Source organism: Peromyscus maniculatus, chromosome 11 (assembly GCF_049852395.1).
Source record: "Peromyscus maniculatus bairdii isolate BWxNUB_F1_BW_parent chromosome 11, HU_Pman_BW_mat_3.1, whole genome shotgun sequence".
NCBI lineage: Eukaryota > Metazoa > Chordata > Mammalia > Rodentia > Cricetidae > Peromyscus > Peromyscus maniculatus.
The window spans coordinates 71,098,405-71,117,462 of record NC_134862.1 but is presented as its reverse complement, the minus strand read 5'-3'; the positions used below and the strand labels follow the sequence as shown (position 1 = coordinate 71,117,462).

Below are 19,058 nucleotides of genomic sequence, written 5' to 3'. Positions count from 1 at the left end.
CCCGTCCTTAAGTTACGAGAAAAGGAAATTTTCAGACAGCAAATTAGATAAATCAAAGAAAGGGGGTGGGAGGAGACACTTCTTACTAATTTGAAATAATAGGTTGCAGGATTCTAACCTCAGACAGTGGCATGGTATCACCTTTGCCAAGAAGCGATGTGACAGTTTGCCCTTGGAAAAGAAGTATGTGTGGGAAAACCCAAGAAGTAGGAGGAAAGATAGTCTATTTACATGTTTAGGTCAGCTGAAGACAAACACTGAGCACCTGGCTAATACCTGTTACCTACTCTTTGGGCACAAAAAGGGAAATGTAACTGCAATGTGTCCAGTAATTAGAAAATAAAAATAAGTGTTAAGTAGGTACAAATAATCCTTTCCCTAATTGTTTTTCCAGATAATAAAAACTTTGTTGTGAGTTTTGATGACAGCTCCCTAACCACACATGGTTCTAGACTATGCCATCAAAATGCAGACAATAGGAAGGGTAAGAAGGGAGAAATATTGGTTTAATTTTCCATGCATGACCAGGATATATAATTATGGGAAACAGAGCTGGACAGATTGTTCTTTTCAGCTGCAATGTCCTTCTCTATACATTTTCCACAAGTGGAGAACCCATGCATTCAACAGAAGCTGTCTATTGGGAAAGATCATGGATACGAATCAGGCTGGTCACTTGCATTTTGCATTTAATAACATGATTCTAATGTATGGTAAGATACTCAGAATAATTTCTAATGAAAATTACAAAAAAAAAAATATTGTCATTCTTTCCATCATTGTAAATCTCTGCTTGATTTGTTCTCAAGATTCCCGTCTTTCTGACACAACCTTTCAATTGCACTTTGAGAAACGCATCTAGCATCTGGTTTCACGAGACTCAACCTGACTCCACCCCCACCCTTACCAACTCTTGATACTGTCACACTTGGGTTGTTTCTTGGTGCTCTCTCATACCGTAGTGGCATAGTAATTAGAATATATGCAAGAGACAATGACTAAAATTACTGACTTAATTCAAAGCCTTCCAAAGTGCATTGCCCAAGATTGTAATGAGTTCACATACAGAGACCAAGAGTCATTTTATCAGTATACTTTGGGAGATGATAGCTACAATGTAAATATCTTTTACTAAAAGAAAGTAAGTAAAATTGCACTGTGAATCTTTAAGAGAGAGATAGTGTCTACAAGCTCTTCAGACTTCTTTGATCATAAAAGTTTCATTCATATAATAACCCACAGAACTAGTATTCTAAGTAACCTGCTTTAGGAAACATTGCTTTGGGGGCATTAGCGAGAGGGAAAGCCATTATACATGATAATGTTTTTGTTTGTTTGTTTTTGTTTTTGTTTTTAGAGACAGGGTTTCTCTGTGTAGTTTTGGTGCCTGTCCTGGATCTCACTCTGTAGACCAGGCTGGTCTCGAACTCACAGAGATCAGCCTGGCTCTGCCTTCCGAGTGCTAGGATTAAAGGTGTGTGTCATCACCACCTGGCTACATGATTATTTTAGAGTAAGCCGACACCAACAAAAAGTTGTGTGCAAGTTCAAGCGTAAGAGCAAGATGAAGTCTCAGCTCAGGACAGACATCCGGAAGCACTGGTGGCTTTGTGACAATGGTATCTGAGCTCCCTAGAAGGAGATGCCATAAGACAGGAGCATGAAAGCAGAAGAGGTGGGCACAGGCATTGATTCCTACTAAACCTTGGGTGCGATCTTGTCATTTCCTACCTTTCTTCCCTATCCCTTTCCAAAAAAAAAAAAAATTGCATTGAATATATACTTGTGAGGTGGCTGTGAATGAAGAGAGCCAGGTCCATCTAAAATGAACCTTCACCAGAGAAGGACTGAGGACACCCCGTTCCTGTTGTCTTCTTTCCTCACTTCCCCATGCTTTAGGCTCACCCCTCTGCTGTGGGATGGTAAGTTGCCGAAATGATAGACAAAGCAAGCAAGCAGAGGTTGGTGAAATTTTACAGGAAAGAGAAAACATAGAAAGAAAACCGTCTAAGAGTTCATTCCATGGCAAGGGCACCATCAAACTAAATTGTGGCGGTGGGATAGAGCTGAGAGGATGTAATTCATTCTTCCTAATAATTCTTAATGATTTTTTCATCTCTTTTTCTTTGTGTTTGGGAAAAAACTCATCTGTGAAGTTATTTTTCTGAATGTTTAAGAAAACATAACCTGAACGTATAATCTTGATGACATTATGTGTGCCTGTGAATACCAGGTTGTCGAGCTTTGAAATGTGTTACCTCAGTACTCCAGTACTTTTGTAGGTTTGTGTAAAGCCCACATTTGCTCAGCACTTGCCTTCAAGCACTCTATAAATATAAAATTCTGAAAGGGGAATAGCAAAAACCCAAACTGTCAAGATCCATGGTAGAACTAGCAGGTCCACTGAATGCTGCTATTATCAATGGTGCTTTTCTGGTAACAACAGGAACGTCAGATACAGGGTAAGTGAAGAATAGAAGAAAGGAGCTGTCTGAGGGAATGTCACCATGGTGTTTGAAGCAAACTTTCTTGCTGTCAGTGAACTATATTTTAGAACATAATATGTCTGATCCTGTTTCTGGATTGGAACACCAAACTAGCTCCCATGGGAAGGTGTTTTTGGCATGTGCTCACAGAATGTCCCTTCAGCACTGTAGACCTGCTGTTCAGTTTAATGGCTCACCTCCCCACCATGCTGAGGTAATTAAAGTGTTCTAAAGCCCCTTCAGAACTCGAAAATAGTTTCTGTTTGCTAGGCAGGTGATAAATCTCATTCAGCCTGACAGAAATGTAATTACACTTTCTTCGTGAAAACACCAGGGATACCATTACCGGGATCTCTCAAAGCCCAAGGCTTGCAGACCCCCCACAGTTGAAAGGTTAGGGACTAAGAACAAGTTTTTCATCATTTAAATAGATGGGAGGCCTCCTTAATGTAGCCAGATTAAATTGGACTGGAGAAAAATTGGTCTAGGTCTTTGGGAAAGGTAACCACCACTCAAGAAAAAAGCCCCGTCAGTTTGGTCCCATTAACTTCTCACAGAAGACTTAAAGAAGAGAAAAAAAAAGGAAGTGTTTGGGATTTTGCTTTTTATAGACCCAACTGTTGTCTTAACAAGAAGGAAGTGAGCATGTTGCTGGACAACTGGCAGGGTGACTCAAGGTGACATCCCACAGAGAGAAGGGTTTGAGATGATCTCACAGTGCCCTCAGAGTCAGTGTTCAGTGACTCCATTAGAAAGAACTGAAGTGCAGACTTGGGTCAGAAGTCCCTGGGCAGTCTTCCTTGAGCCTGCCATGTGTCTACTACAAAGCTGTCCCTTGTAGCAATGGAGGTTCCTGCATCTTCTGGAGATGCAAACCGCTTCAAATTCCAGAGGCTGATGCCAAGCAGCAGCCCAGCTCTGTACCCTGACTCCACAACTCATGACCTGATGAGAAACAAGCCAGGCTAGGGATCCAGAGACTATCCGGAAAGCCAACATCTGTGTACCCTGGAATTGCTTCCCAATAAATCTGGATTTTCATTGCTCCTTGCTCTAAGACATGGGGAATTCCTACAAATCCTGGGCCCACCGAGAACCAGCCCTTACCTGCTATTTTTGCCTAGACTTGATCCTAGGCGGCCATACTGCACAATTCACCTCAGATTCTTAGTTACAAGTTCATGACTGTAAAGGAACCCATGAGGTTTTCTGTGTTGGGATGATATTGCTCATTTGATCTCGATACCTTTTAATTTCCTTACTTTGAAAAGATTTCACTAGTCACGTGATAATGTAAGGACTAAGGTAGTAAACTGAAATTTCTATCAACAGAATTCTATAGCAATTCCTTTCCCCCTGGGGAGCATTCACATCATCAAGTCTTTGGAAATAATTTGGGGTCATACAGTTAGGGTTAGAAACCAAATGTGCAAATCTAAAAGGTATCTTTTAACATGATCCTAATCCACCTACTTGATTGCAAGGATTTAGAATTCCATGGTGCAGCCTGGTAGCATTTTTTTAACGGGCACACATGCCTTAGTGTGCTGCTGGTACCCTGAGAGTCCTGACCGCGGGCACACATGCCTTAGCGTGCTGCCGGTACCCTAAGAGTCCTGACCGCGGGCACACATGCCTTAGCGTGCTGCCGGTACCCTGAGAGTCCTGACCGCTGCCAACTTTGCCGTGTAGTGTACTTTCACTTCTCCTGCATGCATGCCTGGTCTTTGGCTTTATTTGGGGTTTTTTGTTCATTTGTTTGTTTGTTTGTATTAGACTTTTATGGGATATTTTTGCATGCCATTACTTGGATTTATTTTATAACTTAAACATTGTCTTCTTCCTCTACATGTTTTCCTTTTTTATTATTTTGTTTTGTTTTTACTAGGAGACCCCCTCCTGCAGTTCCAGGCCGACCATCCTAAACCACACCCCCACCCCCGTCATTCAGTCAGTCATCTCCTTTCGTTTCCAACAACGTGTCTGTCTGTCCATGGTATTTAAAGTCTTTTGTTTGCACTATGTCACATGTATATATATAAAAAAAAACTTTTATTTTTGACATGTGTCTTTAATTAAAAAAATAAAGTTTATTCTATATAAAAAAATTACATGTGTTCATTTCTTTTCCTGTAGAAAAAAAATGACCCAAATTAAAATAATTTACTTAAGCTAATGCTTGGTAAGGTAAAAATGCATTTATCTAGTCTTTTTTTTTTTAAGAAGGAGAAATTGATTTTTTGGGGGACTGGGAACAGGTAGGGATGGAACAGGCAGGGGGTGTAAGGGATGGCAGGAAAGAGCACTGGGAGAAATGATTGGAACTGGGGGGCATTTGAGGGACAATATAGAAACCCAGGGCAGTGGAAACTCCCTGGAATCCATGGAAGTAACCCTAGTGAAGTCTCCCAGTAATTGGAGATATGGAGCCCAAACTGGCCATTTTCTATGACCAGGCAAGACTACCAGCAGTGGGACTGGACATCAACCCAGCCACAAAACCTTCAGCCTACAATCTGTCCTGCCAGGTCAGCCCACAGACCCAGAATAGAACCAAACACGACTAGAAAAAAAAATAAGTCAATGAAATGATTCCTAATGATACTCTGCTATACTCATAGATTGGTGTCTAACCCAATTGTCATCAGAGAGGCTTCACCCAGCAACTGATGGGAGCAGATGCAGAGACCTAGAGCCAAACATTAGGCAGGGTTTGGGGAACCCCAAAGAAGAGGGGGAGGAAGGATTATAGGAGCCAGAGAGGTTGAGGAGAGGACACCATGAGAACACAGCCCATGGAATCAACTAAGCAGGGCTCACGGGAACTTAAGCAACAATCATGGAACCTATATGGGTCTGAGCTAGGTCCTCTGTATATACCTTGTGGTTGTGTAGCTTGGTGTTCTTGTGGGACTCTCAACAATGGGAAGGGGCGGTGTCTGACTCTCTTGCCTGTGCTTGGGGCCCTTTTCCTCCTACTAGATTGCTTCATCCAGCCTTGATATGAGGGTTTATGGCCAGTTTTATTGTATCTTGTTAGACCATATTCGGTGGATATCACTGGGAGGGGCCTGTTCTTTGTGTGTGTGTGTGTGTGTGTGTGTGTGTGTGTGTGTGTGTGTGTGTGTGTGTGTGGTTTTTTGTTTGTTTGTTTGTTTGTTTGTTTTTTAAGGAAAATGGATGAGGAGTTGATCTGGGGGAGAGGGGAAGTGGAGGAAGAGACTAGGAAGAGTGGAAGGAGGAGAAACTTCGAGAAAATAAAAGTAAAAAGTAAATAAATAAGAGTATTTCTGAGATGGTTTCATGTAGCCAAGGCTAGTCATGAATTCCTGATCCTGTTTTGACTCACCCAAGTGCTTAGGTTAGCAACATGTACCACCACACACAGCTCGTGAAAAATGCATAGTTTGATATATTTAAGAGCTGAAAGATTTACATTATTAGACCACTGTGATTTAAGATGCTATTTGGCAGAGAATGTTAGTGTATTAAATTGAACAATAAGCTAATGAATAGAAATTTCTTTGAACACAATACAAAAAAATAAAAATAAAGAATGAACATCTAGAAGTCTAGAAAAGACACCAAAGAAGCCTCAATCCTTTTACTCTGCTTCCAGAAATCTTATCAATAGTTATTATTGCTCCAAAATATTTTACTATTATTTTCCTAAAGCTATTAAAGAAGAATTAAAAATGTAATATTACATGTTGTAGAATACTATTTTGAGATGTGTAACATTTGTTTATATGAATATTTGTTTAATAATGCAAAAATGTGTTGCATTCTTTTATGTTACATTTGTTTAACTCTGTGAAGCTGTGTTATTTTTCCCATCTAAAATACCTGATGACCTAATAAAGAACTTAATGGCCAATAGCAAGGCAAGAGGGGAATAGAAGGAGCTGGCAGGCAGAGAGAATAAATAGGAGAAAAAGAGAGGAGAGAGAGGGGAGTGAGAAAAGGAGGAGAGGAGAATGCCAGGAGCCAGCTACACAGCCAGACACAGAATAAGAAGGAAAGAAAAGATATACAAAAATAGAGAAAGGTAAAAGCCCAGAGGCAAAAGGTAGATGGGATAATTTAAGTTAAGAAAAGCTGGCTAGAAATAAGGCAAGCTAGGCGGGGCATTCATAAGTAAGAATAAGCCTCCATGTATTTATTTGGGATCTGGTTGGTGGGCCTCCAAAAATCAAAGAGTAAAAACAGCCAATATTACAGAAGAGACTGTGGTTCTGAGGCATAAAAGCTCACAAATTGTATTTGACAAATTCAGGGGTAAAAAGAAAATTCATCCGTTTAAAGTTCATGTGCAATAAAGCATGGGAATGTTGCCACCTCAACAAGCTTCTTTAGGATGTCAGTGAAGTTCCAGAGAAACTGGGTAAATAGAAGCTTAAGGGATGAGATAACTTTTTAATGCATCAGTCTCTAAATAATACCAATACTGAAATTTTAGGCTTTGGATTTTTTTTTCTTTTTTACCAATAATGCACCAAATTATACTTTCAAGGTAATGTGGTACAGTCTGCCAATTGTTTGGCAGCTTTGCCAAAGGCTTTTAATTTGTGATTTTCGGTTTTGAAGATTACGTGGGCTGAATTTGAATTGAAAAGCAGCTAGTCTCGAATGAGAGCCCTTGTGAAAACGCCTCATTTCACTGTTGAAAATAGAATACTACACATCAAGAGAGCAAATCATTCTCTGGGACACTGGGTTCCATTTACCTCACTGGAATCCCATTTACATTTGACCCAGGGGTGTCCTGGCAAATGAAGGCACGAAGAAGATCTGGGCAGGACATCCTTATTCTAAAAGAAGACCTCCTCATTAAAACCATTTTCTTTTCTTTTCTTTTTTTTTTTTTTTTTTTTTTTTTTTTTTGGTTTTTCGAGACAGGGTTTCTCTGTGTAGCTTTGCGCCTTTCCTGGAACTCGCTTGGTAGCCCAGGCTGGCCTCGAACTCACAGAGATCCGCCTGGCTCTGCCTCCCAAGTGCTGGGATTAAAGGTGTGCGCCACCACCGCCCGGCTAAAACCATTTTCTTTGGATCATGAAAACCACTTAAATCATTTTTAAGAAATTCCCCACTCAAAAATGCAAGCCAGCTTCTTGGGTTTCAAGTTGCACATCCTGTGTCACATCCCTTTTTGCTGTCTCCAAGGGTCAATAATGAACAGGGTTACTGGCAACAAAGTTCAAAGACTCTAAAGCAAGGCATTCAGCTGGTTCTCCTGGAGCCCAGGGCAACTGAGCTGATGTGAAATAATGCCCAAGGCACAGCCTTTGCCTTGACCTTGGTCCTCATCTGATAGTGTTTTTATGTTTGTATGTATGGATATGCTCATATATGCTGTGCAAGTGTGCATCTGTTTAGGAACTCGAAGAGGCCAGAGGACATCCCAATATCCTGCTCTATCAATATCTACCTTATTCCTGTGAGTCAGGCTTTCTCACTGAACTTGGCCAGCAAGGCCCAAGGATCCCCCTGTCCCTGCTCTACACAGCACTGGGGTGACATGCAAGCATGTGACTGCACTTGGCTTTTTACATGGGTGCTGAGATATGACCTCATGTTTTATTTTATACATGGGCCATCTTCCCACTCCCTTGAATTTTAAAACAATATTCTTACTAGATGGATCCAAACACTAATGGACACAATATTCTCCGATTCTTTTCTACCCTTTGCCAAACAAAGTGAGGCTGCCAGTGCAGAGGTTTTCCTCCAGTTGATTTTGTTTTTTCCAACACTTGGTATTTTTCACTGTCTAAAACTTAAATACAGACTTGGTTTTACCTACTACTTCACAATTTGGGTATTTACAACATGAACTGACCCGATGAACAAGAAGAAAGTGAAATTCCAGCTATGCCAGAATGGAATGGCTTTAGTCTCCTGAACGGAATAAAAGTGTGCTCCATCTCATTTCTCAATCAAGAAGCAAGAGGGAGTCTGAGGAGGGGTGGGGGTGGGGGGAAAGGCATGGAAGAAAAGTAAATGCTGTTCGAATGCACTGGCATGTTTTTTCTGTCCATAGTTCTTATTTCTTTCATAATATACTCTTAAATCAACCATCCACTAACTCTGTCTCCACCTCTACCTGCATCCTCCATGTGTGACAGAGTAGGAAAGGTACTACAGTCTTGAAGATCAATCACAACACAGGATGCTCAAGAGAAGTTAGAACTTCTTTTTAAAGCTATAGTACTCCTTGTATAGTCACTCCTTTTTTTATGTATCAGATGTCTCTGGGATTCATAATAACATCTTAGTCAGCAGGAGCACCAGAGAAGTAACAGAATCAAAGCAGCTTATGAAATAACCAAATCAGCAGTTATCACATATTGTTATAATAAAAGGCTTGGTCATCTTTCTAGGGAAAACCATTAATGATTTAAGTGCTGATGCAGCTAGTTGAGATCTTGAGAGCCTTAATCCACTTGCTCCAACCATGACCTAATGTTCCAGAAGGTACCAATTGTGACTTCTGACAAGGGGACAATGGAATTCATGCCAGCCAATCAAAACCCCAACTTTTCATTCCTAATAGAATACATGCTGCAAGATTCTAAATCATTCAAGTGTTGGGGAAAAGGGGGAGCATCCTGTTATTGAAATTATGAAGGGGTCTTCCACTTGCTTTGGTGCCTAACCAAGAGGCACTGTAGCAGCCTCCTCTTGACAGCAGAGAGAGGCCATTGTTCTACAGTCCACAGCTCAAAACACTGAAAACACCTAAGAGATGGATAAAAAAGAGCTAAAGGTAGGAAAAATTAAAATGTCCAATAGTTCTCTGGAGTTCACCACTAAATAAATGTATGTCAACCTTGGGGACCATATATACAAATGAGGAAAGGATTTCAGTCCAAGTGTGGGTGAATCCATCATTTTGAGCCTGAGTTGAGGCAAAATAGCAATGAACTATGCTAAGGCTTTCTAGTATGTGTATACTGTTGATAGTATATAGATGCTTCATAAGATATGCTTCTTCAACTAACTCATTAACTCTTTGTCCTAACCTTCATCTTTCAATTTGGAGACTAGGAAGTGAAGAAGGGACAGGTAACAACATACATCTATCTCTCCATGGCCTCTCCCACTACTCCCTCACCTTCTAGTCCTCACCACCTTCTAATAAGGCCATCAAATTATGACTCTATCAAGGAATAGATAGATACTCTATCAATGAATAGCTCATTAGAAAGATCCAATTACTTCTTCAAATCCCAACTTACATCCAGACAATAGATCCCCACATGGGGACACTTCATGTTCAAACATAACAAAGACAGGGAAAGCACTGTAATTCATGTACGGGCAAGGACAATTTAATGAGTGTGATAGACTTCCAAGGTTTCTTATCTCATGGCTTGAAAAAAACAATGTTGTCCTTGCCAACATGTATTTTATAACTCAACAAATAAGTATGATACAGTTAATTTCAAGAAATAGATATTGAATTATTTCATCCAGTTTTCTGAGAGTCTCAGATAAACTTGCATAGCTATAAATCCATTTTTTAAATGAAATACACAGAAAGTTAAGGTTGCTAAAAACAGGCTGGAAGAGATGCCGCGCAAACATGATGACCACACTTCACATCCTCACAACCCAGAGAATAAAAGATCCTATAATCCCAGTGCTAAGGAAGCAGAAACAGGAATATGCATGGGACTTGCTGGCCAGTCAGTCTACCCAACTTGTGAGCTCTAGATCAGTGGAAGACCTGCCTTAAAAGAAGGTGAGAAGACTGAGAAAGATACCCAAGACTGAGCTTTGGCCTCCACATGCACACACAGCACTCGAACATACCAAATTGGCTAAAACCACAATCAATTCTGTGCTCTTCATATTCTAACTAGAGTCTGTATCTGAGTAAATCATATTGAACTTAGACCATTGCACCATGAAATGTGCCCCTCCCCCACTTGAGGGGCACAGCCAGCTGCCTCCACATCATAGAATACACCTGTTGTTTTCATCGCTGTTGCTTAATACTGCAAGCCACCATTACATTTCAATATTGTCCACACCTTAAGATCCAAGGCTAAGGCAATCAACAGGTGGCCAGCTACTGGTGAGAGAGGACTACACACTACACCTTCCACATTGTTTTTAATCCAATTTCACGGTACTTTCTATCAGATCCAATTTTCAGCCTGTTAACAACTTCAATGAAACCATGAACAAATGAGGCAAAACCTTCATCATGCCCCAGAAGGTAAAGATGGTCACCAAGAAGATACCAAGGAGGGTCTGCCTATGCACATTTTTTAAAGTACTAGTTTGAACTGCATTACACTACTGAAAGCTAGTCTTTGGAGATCTTCAGCACTGTATTTTCTTCTCCTGATTCTCGCCTGAGTGAACACAGTAGAGAGCAACAGAACATGTTCGAGCCAAGAGACAGTTTCTTCTGTCTGCCTTTTTCTCTTTTAAACACAAAAAGTATTCTCAGCTATGTACACAAAGGCTGCCTGGGGCCTTAAGGATCTGTTTATTTGGCAATTTTAAAAGAGTGGGAGGCCCACAGAGTTCTCACTTACCAGAGTCCAAATGTGACTTGGGCCCAGCATGAGGCCACAGGCCATCCCGGGGTGGTGAGTAGCTAGCTAGCAAGCTTGGGAAAGCAGAAGCAGCTTTTAAGTGGCCCCAAGAGATGTCTTTTTTCCGCACTGAGGAAATCAGTACCAGTGTGGGCAAAGCAAACCTCGGGGCAGAAAAACCTCAGGCTGCTCCTGGATGCCCTGTGAAGCAAGGTACCAACTGATTTTCCAAGCCCCCTCCTTTCTTACATCTCCATTGCGGGAGGAGAGAGAGGAGCGAGGCCTGAGGGGGTGTGCACATGGGAGGCAGTTGAAAAACAGCTGCTTCGTAGCTCTAGCTTTTGGCAATCCTCCTGCTCCACACGCAAATGCACCTGGGAGGAAAGGGGTCCTCTCGTTTGTTCGGTAACTGCAGCTGTTTCCCAAGGTGAACCAACATTGATGGCGCCTGGGAGATGAGGACTGAAAAAGCTGCCCCAAGTATTGGCCTGGCCTAAGCACACCCCAGCAGATCTTCTGGCGGTTCTAAGGTGCCTCTCCCTGATGCTCAGCTTGTCTGTGCCCGTCCAGTGGTAGTCAGGATGTGTTTCCCCGGGCCCCGCGGTCCACGGTTCTTCATCAAACTTTGGCTCTCAGCTAAGCTGTTCCCTCCACAGAATCAGTTTCTAGAACCTTCAAAAAAAAAAAAAAGAACACTGCTTGCTGTTGATTTTCATAGTTCTTAGGAAGTCTGTGTGCTTATTCCCCAAAGGCTCTAGTCAAAATACCTCACCCAGAAAATGAGCCCATGAATCCTGTTCGTGAACTATCATAGCATCTCCCTACCCTGAGCAAACCTGCTTCAATAAGAAGAGAAGGCCCCAGAAGCCAGCCCTACCCCAACACTCTTAGCACACTATCTACTTGAACTCACTGATATTATCATTGACCTTAATCCTAGTCAATGTCAACCACCTCAGAACCCCTAGACACCTAGATCCACCCTGCACTGTAACCTCCATATGCTTCTGTACAGTCCTTGTCCCCTTCTCCCAGGAGTCTCAGGGGTTTAGTAATTGTTGCATTGTGCCCAAAGGCCTAACTCACAGCCCAGACAATAAAATCCACAGTATGTTCAGCTTGCTCTCCAGGGCATGCCATTTGGTTAATCTACCACTCTGGATAAAACCAAGACTCTAGCTACCCTGGTTTGCTCTGTGCAATGGAACATGACCTGGAAAATATCAACAAATGTGTAATGTGGAAAGCAGCTTTCTTTTAAATTCATCACCACCATCCTCAAAGGAGCCGTCTTACTGTTCTATTGCTGTGACAAAACACTATGCCCGAGACAGCTTATAAAAGAGTATCTAATTGGGAACTGGCTTACAGTCTCAGAGGGCTAGTCCATGATCACCACAGAGGGAAGCATGGTGGCAGGCTGGCGGGCGGGCAGGTAAGGCTCTGGAGCAGTAGCTGAAGGAGTCCCAGGCAGAAGAGGAGGGGAAGACTGGGTATAGAGTGAGCTTTTGAAGGCCCATCCCCCTGTGACACACCTCCTCCAACGTGGGGGTACCTCCTAATCCTTCTAAACAGTCCACCTGCTGGGACCAAGCGTTCAAATACATGAGCCTGGGGGAGGGGGGCATGCTCTTTCAAACTGCTGCAGGAACACTAAGTATCACAGGATAACCAGAATAACCTGCTCTCCCAATGCCCTCAGCTCATCCAGCATACTCCACTCCTTCACACTGTGCTCCACTGTCATTCTCATCCCACTGCTTCCTCCATTCTCTATGGAAAACCGAAGCAGTCAGGAAAAAATTTCCTCACCTCATCTTCTACTCCCCAACAACTGTGCCCATGCACCCTACCTACCCACTTGTTTTGTTTTGTTTTTAGGGTCACTTTAGACATTTCTCTTTTTGTTGTTGTTGTTTTTTGTTTGGTTTAGTTTGGTTTGCTTTTTTCAAGACAGGATTTCTCTGTGTAGTTTTGGTGCCTGTCCTGGATCTTGCTCTATAGACCAGGCTGGCCTCGAACTCACAGAGATCCTCCTGGCTCTGCCTCCCAAGTGCTGGGATTAAAGGCGTGCCACTGCCTGGCTAGACATTTCATTTTTTTTATTTTAATTTTTTTTTCATTTTACCTATCAACCACAGTCCCTCTCCCTTCCCTCCTCCCTCTCCCCTCCACTCCCTTCCACCCCACTCCCTATCTACTCCTCAGAGAGGGTAAGGCCTCCCACAGGGAGTCAACAAAGCCTAGCATATGAAGTTGAGGCAGGACCAAGCCCCTCCCCTCTGCATCAAGGCTGAGAAAGGCATCCCACCACAGAGAATAGGCTCCAAAAAGTCCGTTCATGCACCAGGGATAAATCCTAGCCCCACTGCCAGGGGCCCCCCAAACAGAACAAGCCACACAACTGTCACCCACATTCAGAGGGCCTAGTTCGGTCCCATGCAGGCTCCCCAGCTGTCAGTCCAGAATCCATGAGCTCCCACTAGCTTGGGTCAGCTGTCTTGGTGGGTTTCCCCATCAAGTTCTTGACCTCGCCTTGCTCATGTAATCCCTCCTCCCTCTCTTCGGCTGGACTCCCGGAGCTCAGCCCAGTGCTTAGCTGTGGATCTCTGCATCTGCTTCCATCAGTTACTGGGGGATACCTTCCCACTTGTAACCATAGCTCAAGTCTCTTTCTGTCTGTCCTTTCGGTTGAGAATTAGACCCCATCTCCTCTCACCTACTCAGGAATGCTACTCCAGGAACTAACTCTTCCCCATCAAGTGGCCATGCCTCACAGCATTGTCTTATTAACGTCTCCTTCCTTTTCTATACTAGTCCTTGGCTGAAAACTTCCAAGAAGTTTGGCTGCTACTATTTCTCTATTTTCAAGCTCACTCCAAATCAATTGTTAATCCATCCACCAAAGTCCTACTCTTCAAGGATATGACCTCCTCCCACGGAGGTCCAATGGGATGCTCTTAGTCCTTCGATTCCAACTGATCACAGCTGGTCACCCTTTCCTCCTGCGGTCATTTTTGGCCCTTGATTTCTAGGACACACAAACCTCTTCCTTCATCTTTTCACAGCATGGATTGCCTTCTATTTATATCTGTTATCCGTCTCCTCCTGCTAAACTGGAGTAGGTTAAGGATCTTTAAGCATCTGAATTTAGAGATATACCCGAGGCACATACAATAATACCTGCCATATAGTAAGGACATAAAAAGTATTTGTTGACTGAATAAATTCCTAAGGCAAATATCATAAAATACCAATGCAAGGCACAGAGAGAGCCTTGGTGGGCATTAAGTATCCTATTAATGTTGGGGGAAGAGAATATAGGGTACAGGGGATGATGGGAGATTTGGAGCATTCAAATCTGCTACCTGCTATTCAGCCGTTAGCCCTTGAAGCAACTCAGCTGTCAGAAAGGCAGAGCATTGGCCTAACCCATCCACATAGCCTTAGACAATGTCCTGCTACCCACTCTGATTCTTGGTCTCCTAAATTGTAAAATGGAAATAATCTGCCTCACAGGACTGTTAAGAGAATAAAATAATGTACACACGGTGCATAGCATGGTGACTGGGACACAACACACCGTGGTGTGCTCTAAGATGTCGGTATTATTATTAATCAAGGCCCCATCTACTATTTGCTTCCTGAGTTTATAGGGACCTAAGACCTTATACTCATGATTCACAAGTCAGTAACAATTCCAACCCACAATCGCTACTGCAAAAAAATACCTGTAACTTCCACAAGAGGGCACTGTGCCCCAGGCCTCCTTCCCTGAATCACAAGGGTTTGAAACGCTACATAATTGTGTAACTGATGCCCTCTGCTGACTTGTTTACTTTTTCTTGTCCTTGGGCCTTTCTTTGGCTTGGAAGACTTAAATGATCGCCTTGTGTGCGTCCTTTTGTATGTTCAGCATGAATGTATAAACCCAGAGCTGCCCAGAAATTTTTCTGCCAAGTTCACAGTACCTAGGTACTCATACAGCACAGTACTGACCCAAACATGCTTACATGGGGAGCCATTATGTTGCTGCACACGTACATGTGTCGTCTTGCTCCCTGCTTGGCATAAGTCGGCTACACACAGCACAAAATTAGTAGGTTTTTTTTCCACCCTTGCCGTTCTAAGTCTTGATCCTCTCCACCCCAGTTTCAAAGCCTGACATCTGTGCTACTTAGTCTTCCATGGATGGGAGAAAAAAAATCCCTGGGATGATCAAGCTGAAGGAGAGAGGAATTCTCTTGCCTCGGTTTCAGAGGGCGCAGCCCATGGCTGGTTGGCTCGTTCTGCCTGCGGGGTAGCCGCACACCATGGCAGGGAGCCCAAGAGGAGCACAGCTGTTGATCTTGAATCATTGGGAAGCCGAGAGGATCAGGTCCAACAGCCCTTCAAAGGCATACTCTTAGAGGCTCCACGTCCTTCCGTGTCTTTACTATCCGAAGGATCTAGCACCTTCCAGTAGGATCACACACTTAACACATAAGCCTTTGACGGACTAATAAGACCCAAACTAGACCAGCTCCATTTGAGCAAGGTAGGCAAAATGGCCGCCTCTTCTTCTCCTTGCTCTCAAGGGCACCTCCCCTCTCTAGTCTTCCTTGTGCTTAGAACAAATGACAAGAAGCAATGCTCAGAGGAGCGAAATGGTAGAAGAGCGGGTGGCTTTTTTGTGTAAACGAGTATAGGACAGGTTGAGACAGAATTACACTACTGAACTCTTTCTCCTGTGAATCATTAGTATATTGCCTGCACCCTTTCAATGTGGTTCAAGTTGAGACTGGCTAGAGAACTGGATTTAAGGGATGAACTGTGTTCCCAGAAACTGCCGTACTGGGGTCAAATGAATCATTTTCTAGGCATGACTTCCCATCAGCCACAGCCAAATGAGCATGCCACAGGCTAGTTTTATCATCCCAATAGCAACAGGTAACAGCTCAGGATTTCTCAGTATTAAAAAACAAAATAAAGCATGATGTTTTGTTTCATTCTCCCTAAACCTTTTTAGAATGTATTTATATTGCTGGCCTGTGAGATTTTCTTGGGAAAAAAATGCAGAAATTTGGTAAAACTGTATTTCCATTTGGCCCAAACTTACAATGATACAGCTTCAGTGTTTTCTCTGCTGTAAGGCATAGTCTACTGAACAAATTGATATTTGCTTTTACTCTCTGACGTTTTTTTTCAGAGTTTGAGGAATGCTTGGTAATTTCTCTACTAGTGAACTATATATCCTACCCCAAGTAATGCTCTATAGGCCATGCTCACATCTCCTTTGAGTCTTTCTCCCAGGCTGAGTTCTAGTGTCTAATCCATTTTTCAGAAGGCTGACTCCTGTCCCTTTGATTTCTATCATTTGGGTTATTCAATTTGTCATTCAGTCACCTGTTCTTAATTCCACTATTGCCTAGTTGTAGGGCAACTAAATTGTAAAGAGAGAGAGAGAGAGAGAGAGAGAGAGAGAGAGAGAGAGAAGGAAAGAAAGAAAGAAAGAAAGAAAGAAAGAAAGAAAGAAAGAAAGAAAGAAAGAAAGAAAGAAAGAAAGAAAGAAAGAAAACTCAAAACTAAAAGCATGCTGTTCTATTTGTCTCGGTAGCCATCTAAATTATGCTTAGAATTTTGAGCCAGTATGCTCTGAGTGCAGCATATGGAGCTCATCCCCAGCCTGGATATAACATCTCAGGAAGCCCAAATGTAACCTATCCCATCATTATTATCTGCTCCATGCCCTGTGCTCACAGGCTAGTTCATGGCAGAGTTAAACAGACACACAAGTTTGATCGTGTTAGAATATCTGCACTTCTCCTGAATTCCTACCTCCTCTTCCTTGTTCTCTCTACATGAAGTTAGTAAATTCCCTACAAATCACTAAACCCTCTTATCCCCATGCCCAGGCCATACTCTCCATCCAGACCCTCACTTTCCTCCAGTATTGCCACAAGCACTCTCCATGCTTAGCCTCAAAATTACTGCCAGTCTTTAGACTTCCCTCATATATGAGGTTTCCTAACACAGTGTCTTAGCTTATCTCTTGAAAGTCCCTGAGTTTGCCACTGAGTACAGGATACTGTAATACAAAAGTACTCAGCTCTCTGTGACCCCAATCCCTGTCATTTATAATCCATTTTATCCTGTGCTTCTGTCTGCCACTAGGATGTATTAGGTCCCTTTGGAACACACAATGCTACCCACTCTGGATTCTGCTTGTGGTAGTGTCTTAGTTAGGGTTTCTATTGCTGTGAAGAGACACCATAACCAGGGCAACTCTTATAAGAAAAACATTTAATTGGGGCTGGCTTACAGTTTCAGAGGTCAGTCCATTATCATCATGGCGGGGATCATGGTAGCATACAGGCAGACATGGTGCTGGAGAAGGAGCTGAGAGTCCTACATCTTGCAGTAAACAGGAAGTCAACTGCTTAGGGTGGTATCCTAAGCATAGAAAACCCCAAAGCCCATACCCACAGTGACACATTTCCACCAACAAGGCCACACCCACTCCAACAAAGCCACACCTCCTAATAGTGCCACTCCCTATGAGATTATGGGGCCAATTACATTCAAACTACCACAGGTACCCGTCTCCCTACAACTCCATTAGTATCCAAACAGTCTCTGCTGCACCTTCCCCACAACTCCCCATCCCCATCCCCTCCACACTGACTGCCCTTCTAGGACCACAAATATGAGTAACATTGAGTACTGGGTAACTCCAAATAAAAGTCACAAAAAAAAAGAGCTGGAAACAACAGCAGTCAAGGTCATTCACCCCCCTACCCCCCCCCCCCCCCCCCCCCCGAGACAGGATTTCTCTGTGTAGCTTTGCGCCTTTCCTGGAACTCACTTGGTAGTCCAGGCTGGCCTCAAACTCACAATGATCCACCTGGCTCTGCCTCCTGAGTGCTGGGATTAAAGGCGTGCGCCACCACCGCCCGGCCACCCCCCTATTCTTAAAAGCGGTTCAGTCTTTTTTTTTTTTTTTTTTTTTTTTTGTAGTTTTGTTTTTGTTTTCTCAAGAGACAGGGTTTCTCTGTGTAGACCAGGCTGGTCTCAAACACAGAGATCCACCTGCTTCTGCCTCCCAAGTGCTGAGATCAAAGGCGTGCACTACCACTGCCCAGCAAGGTGGTTCAATGTTTTGAAGCATTCTGTTCACTGCCATAAATTTCCTAAAGTTAACAACTGGAAACCTATTCAGATAAGTCAATGTATTAAAACATGAGAAAAAAAAAACCCACAGCTTTTTACAATTCTTTGCTTTGTCCATCTGCCATTCGTTGATGTGGACTATAGAATAATTTGTGCCACTTTCAAGGCACAAAATGTGCAATCCATCACAATGGATGGATGCTTTGAGGTTCCACAGGACAGTTTCTGCATCCTTTTTCCCCAACACCAAGGGCCCTTGGGTTTGGGAAAACAGTATAAGTGATCTTGGGGGACAACCACACACTTTTTTATCATGAAACAATCTTCAATGACAGTAAACATCAGGAAAAAATGGGATAATTGCTGCAGACATTAGTTCAAAATCCTATTCAAGACATTTATGAAAAATCGGACAAATAGGGCCAGGTGGTGGTGGCACACGCCTTTAATCCCAGCACTTGGGGGGGGGGGGGCAGAGCCAGGAGGATCTCTGTGAGTTCAAGGCCAGTCTGGGCTACATAGTGAGTTCCAGGACAGGCTCCAAAGCTACACAGAGAAACCTTGTCTCGAAAAACAAAAACAAAAACAAACAAAACTAAACTAAAAACTAAAAACAAAAATCGGACAAATAAGCACTACTTCACAGTGTACTGCTCTCTTGCTATTTCTAATTTGAAATGACTTTTACAACAATCAGAGGACCATACACATCCTTTTCACAGCTGGAACCACTCTGGGAAGTACCTAATTCATTATGTGCCATTGCCCTCTTCAAAGTTCCCGACATTTCAATTATTAAAACATATCCAGTGTCCTTTATCCAATATGCTTAGAACCAGAAATATGTTTCTTTCCTCAGATTTTGAAATTTTTA

General features: G+C 42.8%; 2 protein-coding genes across 3 annotated transcripts in view; both read left to right on the top strand.

The window, feature by feature from the left end:
• Positions 1-4,587, top strand: part of Dnm3 (dynamin 3) — a 495,138-nt gene extending 490,551 nt beyond the window's left edge. For both annotated transcript variants that reach the window (XM_076547837.1, XM_076547834.1), the window contains one exon: positions 4,375-4,587. In XM_076547837.1, coding sequence (XP_076403952.1) covers positions 4,375-4,411 — 37 coding nt within the window. In that variant the 3' untranslated portion in view covers positions 4,412-4,587. The remainder of the gene's footprint in view (positions 1-4,374) is intronic.
• A 4,468-nt stretch (positions 4,588-9,055) lies between these two features.
• The window catches only part of C11H1orf105 (chromosome 11 C1orf105 homolog), a 46,880-nt gene continuing 36,877 nt past the window's right edge, over positions 9,056-19,058 (top strand). The window contains exon 1 of the mRNA XM_076547831.1: positions 9,056-9,252. Coding sequence (XP_076403946.1) covers positions 9,232-9,252 — 21 coding nt within the window. The 5' untranslated portion in view covers positions 9,056-9,231. The remainder of the gene's footprint in view (positions 9,253-19,058) is intronic.